The sequence below is a fragment of the Perca flavescens genome, chromosome 5 (genome assembly GCF_004354835.1).
Source record: "Perca flavescens isolate YP-PL-M2 chromosome 5, PFLA_1.0, whole genome shotgun sequence".
In the NCBI taxonomy this organism is placed as follows: Eukaryota; Metazoa; Chordata; class Actinopteri; order Perciformes; family Percidae; genus Perca; species Perca flavescens.
In genome coordinates, this window is record NC_041335.1 from 24676972 (window position 1) to 24689661 (window position 12690).

Sequence of the window (12690 nt, forward strand, 5' to 3'; positions counted from 1 at the left end):
GTAGATGCGGAGACACAAAACAAGCAGAAGATAAGGACATTTGTAACAGATTGTCTTCAACAGATGAACAAAATCATATTAAGGATTTATTTTAGGTATTTATTGTGGTTACCGTTGCTGGCATGCTCTATATGGTAATCATTGACAACATTGAAATTTCACAACAGAGCAGTATGACCGGCCACCATTAATGTGTAACTGGTTTTTTAACTATGAGATTTAGTAAGCCGTTAAGTACTCGGATGAATATTGGCACAAGTAGTACAGGTGAATATACACTTCACCTGTCTGCCTGGCAGATTGTCATCTTAGTCTCCATCAGAGATGAGAAAAGCTCACAGTTTTTAATTATCTCCTCTTGCCCTGAATTTATCAAGGAGAAGTCACACCCAGGCAATTACATATGAGGAAACAATTCTGCAAGTACATGTCTGCATTCTGGCAAAAAAAAAAAAAAAAAAAAAAAAAAAAAAAAAACACTAACCAGCTCCTAAACACATTAATGCCGTTACAGAACAATTTGTGGCTTTACAAAAATACCTCTGGATGTTCAAAACCTAAATATCAAACACGACCGATTAACTTTTTGAAGAAGAGAGTGCAGTATATTCATACATTAATATAAACACTTACAGCGACAAGGAACTGTCAAGTCACAAATGGTCACAACACTAGAAGACACAATGAGGTATGCACTGAATTACTGATTATTTTATATTCTTTCCTATGCATGTCTTGGTCAACATAAACAGCGCCTTGTTACTGAGGAATCTTTCTTGTTTTTGCTAATTATTGATAGGTATTTATTTTTGCAAATGCCAGACTAAGCATTGCACTTGCAGTAGAAGCAATCTATGCTCTGTACTGGAGGCGAAAGGACTCGTCAGTTGCTCGGTTCCCCCAATTCCTCAAAAGCAGGTAAGAAATCAGCAATGGTGTCCACCACGTAATCGGGCACCAAGCTGTGGTTGGTGCTCAGCTCACTATTCCTGTACTCCTGGGCCTTTTCGATCTGAGACACACCAGTGAGAGTGAGCATGGTGTCGAGGCCGCAGTTGGATCCAAACAGCATGTCTGTCTCTAGGCGGTCCCCAATCATCAGGCACTGGGCGGGGTCCACCCCACTGAACTGACTGGAGATGCACTCGAACATGAAGCGGCTAGGCTTACCGATCACAGTGGCCTTGCGACCTGAGGACACCTCCAGGGCTGCAATGAGGGACCCGGAACCTGCCAGGGTATAGAGGAGACAAAAGGTTAAATTAAAATGAATCTGGGCGCCCGGATAGCTCAGTTGGTAGAGTCAACGCAGCGGGCCCAGGTTCGACTCACACCTGCGGCCCTTTGCTGCATGTCATATCCCCCTATCTCTCCCCCTTTCATGTCTTCTGCTATCCTATCAAAATAAAGGCTGAAAATGTCAAAATAAAGGCTGAAAATTTAAAAATAAAAAATAATCTTAAAAAATAAAAAAAAGTCAAGTGAATCTTAGGACACATCTTCTCCAGCCACCCAATAACCCATTTCCTTAAAGTATGTTTGGGTGCAATTGAGATATTGTGTATTATGCATCACTGGGGCTGGGCGATATGGAGAAAATCAGATATCACGATATTCTTGACGATATGCATCGATATTGCGATGATACTGTAGGGTTAACAATTGGTGCTTTCAGAAAATATTTTTTTACAAATGAGATTTGAGCTAAATAATCAATGTAAACTTTTTCAAGGAAACTTTTTTTTCCCCAGCTATATACCGACTAAAACAAATCTGCAATTCTTTAAATTATGTTCCCTCAACTTGTTTATTCTGCAATGATGATTAACTGTTTTAGTGCTGTGACAATGGTTTTGCATGTGCTGCTAGTCTACTACCCATCACATACAGCATATGGCCTACGTAGAGCCTAATCTTTTCAATACTTTTGGGAGCATGTTTGTCTTTAAAGCAACAGCAGGGAGGTGTCAGGAAATGAGGGGAGAGATAGAGGAGGGATGACATGCAGCAAAAGGCCCCAGGCTGGACTTGAACACAGGATGATTGCAATTAAATGAGCCTTGAAAACTTAGCCCGCGCCATTTTCACCTTATATGGAGGCCCTGCTAAATTGTTTTAATACCTTTAATATCTCAGTTCATATTGCTCTTACATGATGTATATTCATTCCTAAATACATTTGTGTTTAATCAAACTGACACAAACCTGAGGCCCGGTGGTATTTAAGCATGGGTTTACTGGATAATACTGGGTAATATACTGTAATGAAGCTGCTACGTGTAGTCTGCACTGTAAATGGTGGGGTGATGGGGTACATACACAACGCACAGAGAGGAAGAAGAATGATAGTCAGCCCCTGCTGCAGTGGGGACCTCCCTATTCAGCCATCATCACAGTAAACACCATGTCTATTTGTATTTTAAACAAAACAAGTGTGTAACTCAGCAGAAATGCATTAACTGTTGTTAGTTGAAACTATTGTGTTCATTCTGGAGATGAAAATATGCTGTCTAACCTTTCTGTCACAGCAGATTCACAAACACTCCTCTCCACGGATATCTTACAAAACACTACAGCTGATAAATATTAAAAGGAAACCATTAAAGAAAACTACTGTTGCAGGTTACATTTTTGTGAAACTGGAGTTGTATCACATTACAAGTGCTTTACTAACTTAAAATATAGATTGACTGTAGGCTAGTTTAAGTATGCAATGTGCAGCTAGCTATATTAAGAAAACAAGAAAAGAAAAAAAAATCTATGTGAAATGCTTTTAATAATAGTCACTACAAACTGAGGCTCTAGTTCTAGCTGACCTTTTGGGCCTGTGCCCAATTAGCCATTTCAGTAATCCATACATGGTTGGCAGGCACGAATATAAATAGCCCAAGCTTCCAAAAAGTGCGCCTCATCACCACCATACCTGGCAGTATCCTTCCACTAGACAGAGGGTGCCACGGGTCGTTGTCGGTAGCCAGGAACAGACAGTCCGGGTCTCTCAGGTAGCACGAGGCTTTGGCCAGTTTGAGAAAAGTCATTTTATCATCATGTCCCACCAGCACTGCTTTGACGTCCGGAGCCAGAGCGCAGTCGTAGATGGTGGCGTCCGGATCGTCCGCCTCTTCTACGCAGGGGATGCCTGCCTCATCCAGCTCTCTGCGCAGTCCGTCGCAACCCATGACAAACACCTGTCCGCGGATCTTGACGACGTCTCTCAGGTAGAGAGCCGAGCAGTACGACGAGCTGAAGATCTGCTCTAGTATCACGTCGGTGAAGCCCAGCCGGCAGAACTTGTGCACATAATTCTCCCGGGGCCTGGTGCAGTTGTTGGTGACGAACACTACGTTTTTGCCGTGCCGTATCAGCGAATTCACCACCTTCGCCGCGCCCGTTATCGCCTTCTCTCCGTGCCATATGACCCCGTCGCAGTCGAGGAGAATGAAGTCCTTCGCGTCAAGCAGATTTCTAATCTGCGGACCTCTAATTTTCTGGCAGCCTTTGAAGGCGCCTGCCATTCCGGCTTTTCCCTCGGTTTCTTCCGTGTTTCACCTGCTAGTGGTTCCCCATGTCAACGGCTGGTGCATAATGTGGTAAAGCCAGCTGGTAAAACGATATGAAAACAAATCAACGTCAGGAAATCACATTGCGGAGTCCTTGCTTGGTGCGGTTACATACACGGACAGCGAGCTACATAAACAATTGACGTCCAACCACGCCCACGTTGTCAACACTGACCACTCAAACGGCAGCACTTTAACCAATCAAGTTTGAGTGTGTCACACGACTTTTATGAGCAACGTCCTCTAAAAATTACATTGCGCCCTCTTGGGATGGACTCTTAAATATATTTTAACGTGCATCACCTCTTAATAACAGAGCTACGCCGAATAAAGAGTGGCGGAAGAGGTACTCACGCCCTTTGTACTTAAATAAAAGTAGCTATAGCCTCCCACACTAAAACTACTCTACAGGTAAAAGTTCTGTATTCAAAATACGAAAAAAGTAAAATGTAAAAGTAGTCATTATGCACAATGGCCCTTCTCAGAGTGTTTCTATTTTATTTTTACTTCAGCTCAGTTGCCTGTTCATTATTACTACACCTAGCTCAAACAAATTGCAGTCCCTAATTACACCCCTTCAATAAATCCTACCTTCGTGAAGGTTGTAATGTTCAGTTTATTTCAGTTTCTTAGAGGTGTTTCTAATATTTTGGCCACCCAATCTATAAACAACGATTACATCTTATAAACACATCTTGGCATAATGCAACACAATTCCACCATAAACAAATTACATCCCCTAAAAGGATCATACAGTTGAATCAGAACATTATGACTTTCATGATGGTAGAATTTATTGCAGCACTGTTGTATTAGATCAGGAGGACTTAATCAACTTGTAACTGTGTGTGTGTGTGTGTGTGTGTTTGTAAAATCTTGATCTGCAAAGTAGCCAAATACAGCCATCAGAAAAAAATGTAATGAAGTGAATCTAGTGAAGCAGTAGTGTATGGTTTCACAAAATGTTTACAGTAATACATAGTAACCGAAGCAGATCCTGAAAGCTGTTTCAACTTTGATAACAGTTGAATACATTTCCTTTGTTGTTAATTTTCTAGTATTTTTAGAATTGGGCTTAATTCTTGTCCATGAACAAACATCCACACATTTTTAATCCCAAATCTCACTCTCAATTAAGTCTTTTTCTCGGGTCACTAGATGGGGCTCTAATCCACAAATAAAGATTTGAACTTCAGAACACACTGGTCAAAATCCCAGCAACTCCAACACATACAGTACATCCATGCAGTCATACCCTTTCTACAGTCCCCTTACTGTCTCCCCATTTGGCCTGTTACTAACTCACTGGAAGTCACTGAGCCAATAGCAAAGGTTTACATTAAAGCCTATAAAAATGTATTTCTCATTTCCTCTTTGAACTTACCATTGCTCAGGACAATCTTCTGACACTCAATAATTACAGTACTTATTCAGTCACAAATCTTTACTTTAAAAACAACCAGTTCCTTCCTTTATGCTGCCGTTCTTTGCTACTAAGACACAACTCATCAAGACAGGAGCATTGTACTATTAAGCCATTTGACAAGTGTGCAACCGCATATCCACTTTTTATTTTAAAGATTTTTTGGGGGCTTCTTGGACAGAAAAGGGGAGAGAGAGGGGGGACGACATGCAGCAAAGGGGGCACACACTTTACTGGGTTAACTAGAGATCTCCCCAGGCATATCCACTTTTAATGCCAGCTACAAGTATATTCAAACATCCTTTTTACCACACTTATACAAAATTTACATTAGAGCCCCTAAATCTCTCTCTGACCTCAAAAGAGCACATTAAACTAATAATATTTCAAATACACAACGTTTACGTAAACAGTTACCTTCGACTTCTTCCATCTTATATGACATTGTGATGTAATTATCATTATGTCATTTTATTTTTGTTGATTGTATCTTACTTGTCACTGCAGGATACCTGTAGTAAACCTGTTTTGAACTATGTTTCATTGTTGTTAATAGATGATTGCAATTCCATCTTAAAGGAACACGCCGACTTATTGGGAATTTAGCTTATTCACCGTAACCCCCAGAGTTAGACAAGTCGATATATACCCTTCTCATCTCTGTGAGTGCTGTAAGGCTGTCTGACGGCTCCAGCGGCATCAGCACATCAAAGAACATGCAGGTGAATGGTTCCAGCAATCCTACTGCTCCGAATAAGTGACAAAATAACGCCAACATATTCCTATTTACATGTTGTGATTTGTAGAGTCACAGCGTGTACAAAAAACAACGTAACATGAGACACAGCCATCTTTTAACAGTAAACAAACCGGGAACTATATTCTCAGGCGGAAGAATATCGTACTTGGGCGGAGTGATATGCTCGCAGCAAGCCTGTCTGAGAATATAGTTTCCTGTTTGTTTACTGTTAGAAGATGGCTGTGTCTCATGTTACGTTGTTTTTTGTACACTCTGTGACTATACAAATCACAACATGTAAATAGGAACATGTTGGCGTTATTTTGTCACTTTTGTCACAATTCGGAGCAGTAGGCTAGTTGGAACCAGTTACCTGCAGGATCTGTGCTGGGCTAAGCTAATGCTGGAACCGTCAGACAGCGTTACAGCACGCACGGAGATGAGAAGGGTATGTATGGACTTGTCTTACTCTGGGGGTTACGGTGAATAAGCTAAATTCCCAATAAGTCGGCGTGTTCCTTTAAGCCAAAAATGATTAACAAAATGTATTGTAGTTGCAGTTTTAGTAATAGAATTGCCAAAAGAGACACAGTTTATTACTCTTTGGACCTTTATATGTTGTCTGTTTTATACAGTGGTACTCTGATCACTAATTCTTCTAGCTTCTGTTTTTCCTGTATTCTTCTCTTTTTTCTCTGTTCTATTTTGCACTGTTGTGTCCTTTTTCTGCTTCATTAAAGTTTCTCTTTTTTGCCTCTTTCTTTTTTGCCTCCACCAGTCCTGTCATGCTTTGGCTGCTTTGCGGTGTCTGTTTTGGATTGCGTGCGAGACCGAGGAAGACTCACTGGCACCTGCAACTGCCAGCCAAACAGACAAATGAAATGCAGGAAAGGAATGAAAGAATGGACAGCTGAATGGACAGAGAACAAGCCGTCCTAATTGGTCATTATTTCCTTGCTAATCTATATTTTCCTCCCTGCTAACCCCCCACACAGATGTGAGGAGTGGGAGGGAGGACAGAACAGAGAGGGGGGGGTCCTCCAAGGCCTGCTTTTAACAGTGGCTTGAGCGCTGACCGTGAACATTGCTGTTCGCTTTTGTGTCTTGTTTAGAAAGGGGAATGGGACACAGTGGAAACTAGTAGAGGAGGGTGTGGGGGTCAGAGTTGAGACTTGCAGGTGGTTAATAATTGAAGAGCCAGTAGACCATAACGCTGCCCCAAACACACACATGCACAGAGGCACATACAAACTTTGCAGGTAGAGCATTTTTTCTTTTTATGATTCAGATATATTCAATGACTATCAACATACTTTGTCTACTTTGTACCTGAACTGGACAAACAAACAACACAAACCATCTTCCTCTAACATGGCTTGCTGCAATTTGGAAACATGCAATACAAAAGCACAAAAGCATTGCTTAGTTATAGTGTATGTGTGTGTTTGCATGCGTACTGTTGCCACCCCTGCTTGCAACACAGCCAGGTCAAAGCAGCACAGAGGTGTTGGACAATGTGGCGCTGCAGTCCAAATGAGTCGTCTGTAGACATGACGGCGCTGGGAGGGGAGAGGGCAGGACACTAAGCATTATGGCTATTTCACTGAAGGGAAAGTGGTAATAACGAAAATGAAACTCTTTTCAGTATACAAAATGAAAACAAAATTATGCAACAGTATTAATAGCATTTTCTTTTTTTAAATCCATTTCTTTGCACACTAATATTGAAACCACTTTGCAGTACTTTACAGCTTCCCTTTTGATAATCAAACTGAATATTCTGGGTACATCATTATATTTTCTCATACGGGTACATCATTCAAGTCCAAGATAAACAAGCAACACAGAACTGAGGTATAAGTCTGAAGTACCCTTGAGGAAACACTTAGTACTGCTATTGTATTTTTTTGTGTTTGTCCCTGCTATTCTTGTTCCTACAGAAAGTCCAGCAGAGGACTACAGGTCCAAGAAGGCCCAGAGAGAGGAGAAGCACCAAGTCCAACAGGTATCTCTGGTACCATGGTTGCGTCAGAGAAGCGGGCCTTAAATGACTTCCACCTTCACTGTGCAGGATGTGCTCCACCCACTGAATGAGTCGAAGGGCTGGAGGGACAGGATGGGATTTGTGGATCCTGCTAAGGGACAAAGCTGAAGACTTAAACCTAGAAAAGAAGAAATAATTGGGAAAATTAAGGAAATAGAAGGGAGAAGTAGTTACAAACATTTCTGTACTCTACTGGCGTCACAAATGTTGCTCAGCCATCCATCTGCATACCTGATGTCCTGTATAAGTGTTTGAATGGTGGAGCTGAGCAGTTCCCTGGTGATTTGTGTGGGGTTAATGGTGAGGCCAAGTCCCTTTGTTTCGGCCCTCACAACATTATCAAACTGGTCTCCAAACAGGGGGATTCCCAGCACAGGAACAGCATGGTACACTGCCTGGAACAAGCTGTTTTGTCCACCATGGGTGATAAAGAGACGTGCTTTTTTGTGTCCTGGGGTAAACAGAAAATAGATTGAAAACATCATAACTGAGTAAAGAAAGTAAGAGTGTTTGGGTGTACTACATGAAAACAGTCTAGCTTAGAGGTTAGGGTTTAAACAATGTGGACCAAACCACTGCCAACATTTTAGGGATGGGTGTGGATGTACACACATGAACACGATCATTTTCATGTGCCATGATGTGGTCAAACAAAGCAGCAACAAAATTAAACCACAGGGCAATGACCAGATTGTACATTCATGATCATTCATGCTGTATTTGGATATTCCTCTGTTTATACTTTTAATGAGATAAAACAGATTTACTTAACATTTAAAGCAAGCACATGAGTCTTGTAGTATTTCTTTAGTATGAAGAAAAATTCAATTAAAAGTTAAAATGAAAGAACGGAGCTGCAGTGCAGCAGTGACCCAGTCTCCACCTGCTGCAGTCCTGGTCAGGTGTCTGACAGGAATTATGACATTCATTGTTTTAGTCTGAAAGAAGACTAAAACAATGTAACGTGCCATTATGTCTGTAACTAAGGGTTAGCGAGGCAGACTGTTCCTACCCAGCAGGTCATTAAGAGGCAGCCAGTCCACTAGCCTGAGATTGGGAGGTCTGTCCAGGTTTGATGGCCATCGCTTGTGGTCATACCTGCAAGCAAACACTGTTGTTTTGGGGGGTTGATTTGATCTTTTCTTGACAGTGAGAGAAAATAAATTATGTGTGCTTTCCCAGCCTCCATTCATAAAAAATGTAGATCTGTGACATGTTAAAAGTGCTATTTTTTAAATGCCTGTATGAATTGTGTCATGCTTTTACCTCCAGAGCACCCCCTGAGGGATCCTGGAGAAGCCAGCCACCAGCTCTACAAGCAGAGGGTCCACAGAGACTGAAGAGACCATTGATCCCAGAGTCACGACAATGAAACCTGCCTCTCCAAAATTAGAGATCCATAACTCAAGATCCTGAGGGATCAAAAGGGTTGGGGTACGGGCAATAGAGGAAATATGCAAATGGAGAAAAATGTGCAGTGTTGAGTAAGGCAGGATGAGAGAGAGATGGTTGTGCATAGGAGAGGGTAGGGAAGTCCAGAGGGAAGTGGGAGTGAGAAAGGTAAAGACAGGGGAAGAAAGCTAGTTAATTTAAAAACCTAAGTCTTACTGACGTATTTGGATATGTGTATCAAGAGAAGAGACCTGCTCCACAGGTTTTGCAGGTTTATTCAGCAGACCTCCCACCAGCACAGTGTAGGGCATAAGGGGCTGGGGGAACTCCAGTGAAAAGTCAGTGTTGAAGGCCCAGAGTTCAGCTCCTTGATGTAACTCATCCAGACCTCCGGTGGACTCAAGGTGGCGCTCAGCTACTTGCCTAAATGTCGACCATACACGCTCCTGGCCTTGATGTAAGAAATGAGACACAATCCAAAAACCCCAGCATTGTATGCTTAACGTTTGTTGAAAGCCATTCAGATTGAATTATTATAACTCATTTCTCGCTCGTGGGTATTAGCCAAAGTAGATAGTTGGCTGTTGCAGATTCAAATAATCTTAGCATTGAGCAAAGTGGACATAGTTCAATGGGATAAGAACAAATGTAAAGATTCTCACCGCATGTACAATCAGTTTAAATGGATTATTAGCCAAACATGTATGGAGGAATTTAAGATGATAAAAGACAAAAAAATATGGATTACTGTATTAAGATGATGTGCTAAAAGCAGCTGAAAAAGAAAAAACATGTCAAATGTACAAATATAAAGTCAGTATATTACAAATGAGAGGAGAATGAGATTAGAAGAAATATGATGTAAAAACGTAAATTCATGATATCAAAACATGTGCTTATTTAGAATATCTATATGTCTAGTAGGGCTGCGCAAATAATCGCAATTTTAGCGAAATTGCAATACGAACAAGTGCAATATCCAAATCGCAGGGGGGCGCAATATTTAAAAATAAGTGTCAAATCATTCTAAAATAAAGTATTGTGGTATTTTTTTTTTTTTGTATCCTACAGACTAAAGAAAAAATATTTGTTTGGTACAGATCCTAGCAAAAAAATCACACTTCTAGTCATTTATATATATATATATCTCAATGAAAATGAGATAATGATATAAAAATGATCATTCCCTCCAATATCATGAATCATATCGCAATCGCAATATCAGTCAAAATAATCGCAACTAGATATTTTCTAGATAGATAATATCGTGCAGCCCTAATGTCTAGAGGGCTATAACAGCGTACACTGAAGATGTGTGTTATCAAGCAAGCCAGACAATACCCTTGACAATATGTGAGCTCCTATGCAACACCATTCTTAACTACAGGAGCCAAGAAAGCATAAAAGAGGTTCTTTGCACGACCCCAGAGGTTCATGTGGTCGGACAGCTGTGAGCTGAAGACTGGGATGTAGGAGACTGGGCTGGGGAGAGCGATGGACAGAGGACCGTTCAGAGGACCAGGATAGAAAGCTATGTAGTGGACACCTGGAGTAAATCAAGAGAAAGGTGCATGGAACTGCTGTAAATGTATTCATGGCTGTAAATAGATTTAAAATAAGACACTATATACATTTGGCTCACAATCAGTTTGAATTACACATCTGAAAATAATACATGTGGAAAGGTATTGATGAGTGGTAGTATATAACTGTAGTATTGTAAAGATTTAAAGGATGATAGTTATTATGACATAAACCAAAGTGATATGAACAACAGATGTACCAAGTTTGTGCGCAAGGATGAAGGAACATGGGTTAAAAGCATCAAGGATGGTGATGTCGTAGTGTTCCCTCTGGAGGAATGTTATCATCTCTTTGTCCCCTAACAGCTTGTCACACTGATAGGACAGGTGCCACGTGAAGTTTAGAAAGGCATTAAAGTTATCCCTGAGAGAAAGAGAGAGGAAGGAAAAATGACAGTAAATGAAGAGAAAGACAAACTGAGTGGCAAGGGGAGTGAGAAGTAATTTAAATCTGATATATAGTACAATGCTGTTAAATACAAATACATTCAACTATTCACTTTAATCCAAGAAGGTCCAGAAGTCTAAATCAGAGACAAATTGGGCATCCGTAGAAGAGAAATTCTAGAGCCTCAAAACACGGATGTAAAACCAGACTCAAGATCGAAAACAAGATTAAGCATCTCATAAGAGCTTGTCTGTTTCACCCAACATAATTCAATCAATGTTACCAAGTCTCCTACAAATCTGTGATGATACCTTCCCAGTAAAAACTGTGTTTGTTGCTCTAGGAACCAGCCATTGTATTCTTGGATGTATTTCTCTCCTAAGGACCAGGTGCTTGTCTGATAACTGTCTGCACGGCCTCCATAGGAAAAACCTGGGAAGAGTTCAACAGAAATTTGCATTTAAATGAAAATTTGTGACTCAATCAGAGAAAGGATGAGCGTGTTTGAGTGTATTCTGTATATACAGTATATGTTGTACTGTATGTACAGTTTACCTGTAATAACAGGGTTGCCCAGTTGTAAGAGCATGCGGACCTCATGGCCATGCTGGTGTAAGTTATGAGAAATTTCATCTAATAACAAATAGTGGCTTCCTCCTGGAGGAGAGGAAAGAAGAGACAAAATAAAACATGCTATCTGAACATAATGGTTCGCTGTTTGCAACATATTACATTCATTTGCATTTTATAAATTTTATAAACATACTGAAGCAATTCTCCTTTACAACCTGTACCTTTAACTGTACTTTCTGGATTCACCAGTTCGGCAAGGAGATGCTTATTTTTCTGGTATTTTTGAACAAAGTTTTACAATCAATATCTCTATTACTATAAGGGCACTTTAACAATCACTGCTCCATTACTTACCAATTAGACAGACAGTCAGGATCTTGGCAGACTGAAGTACTGGAAGAGCCAGAAAAGAAAAAATGCAAAAAAATGCAATCCCCATGTTGATTTAATAGAGTACCACGGACTGACCTGCAGCCAAAGTCCTCTTAAAATAGTCTTCCAATTCAAAAATAAACTGTAATGAAAACCTTTCTGCGTGAACTGAATTCTTTATGAGATTTGTCCTTTTAATTGTAATACAGTAACAAAGTTAGATCCAGTAAGTAGCAGGGGGGAAACGTGTCCTTAAACAGTGATCCAGATAGAGTTGTGATTCAGACAAATGGAACATTTTCCACAAGAATGTTCCACAAGAAATCAAAATGCAGGATTACAAACAAAAAACTGAGCAAATTCACATTCTTGATAAAATCACCTTTTCAGTGCACCACGTTATGTCCTGAAAGTCTTCTTTGTAGATCTCTTGTCCGCTTTTTTTTTTTGTTTTACCTGGAATGTATCCAGTATTCTTTGTCTTGCAACAAATGTAAAAGGTCCGATTTATTCCTTATTATTCAAGAGGTTTTGGATGCAAGTCTGCGAGTATGGTTCTGTCTATATGACATGTGAGCAGATCTGTTTTCTCTCAAAGTCAGACACTGAGAAGTCC

At 40.5% G+C, this 12690-nt stretch overlaps 2 protein-coding genes across 2 annotated transcripts; both read right to left on the bottom strand.

The window, feature by feature from the left end:
- Positions 1-78: 78 nt before the first annotated feature.
- pdxp (pyridoxal (pyridoxine, vitamin B6) phosphatase) lies at positions 79-3724 on the bottom strand. The gene is made up of 2 exons (XM_028577331.1): positions 2924-3724; positions 79-1230 (listed from the first exon to the last, which is right to left on the bottom strand). The coding sequence occupies exons 1-2, from the start codon at positions 3513-3515 to the stop codon at positions 884-886; spliced, it is 939 nt and encodes a 312-aa protein (XP_028433132.1). The 5' UTR covers positions 3516-3724; the 3' UTR covers positions 79-883.
- A 3262-nt stretch (positions 3725-6986) lies between these two features.
- Positions 6987-9301, bottom strand: LOC114555154 (UDP-glucuronosyltransferase 3A1). The gene is made up of 4 exons (XM_028577333.1): positions 9033-9301; positions 8779-8864; positions 7998-8217; positions 6987-7884 (listed from the first exon to the last, which is right to left on the bottom strand). Exons 1-4 carry the CDS (start codon positions 9281-9283, stop codon positions 7617-7619), a joined length of 825 nt encoding a protein of 274 aa, XP_028433134.1. The 5' UTR covers positions 9284-9301; the 3' UTR covers positions 6987-7616.
- Between the last annotated feature and the right edge of the window lie 3389 nt (positions 9302-12690).

Coding starts and splice junctions, on each gene's coding strand:
- pdxp (XM_028577331.1), bottom strand. CDS start 3,515: ATGGCAGGCGCCTTCAAAGGCTGCCAGAAAATTAGAGGTCCGCAGATT. Junction 1,231..2,923: donor TAGTGGAAGGATACTGCCAG/GTATGGTGGTGA, acceptor ATACCCTGGCAG/GTTCCGGGTCCCTCATTGCA.
- LOC114555154 (XM_028577333.1), bottom strand. CDS start 9,283: ATGCACAACCATCTCTCTCTCATCCTGCCTTACTCAACACTGCACATT. Junction 8,865..9,032: donor CCTCAGGGGGTGCTCTGGAG/GTAAAAGCATGA, acceptor GTTTGCTTGCAG/GTATGACCACAAGCGATGGC. Junction 8,218..8,778: donor GCCTCTTAATGACCTGCTGG/GTAGGAACAGTC, acceptor TGTTTACCCCAG/GACACAAAAAAGCACGTCTC.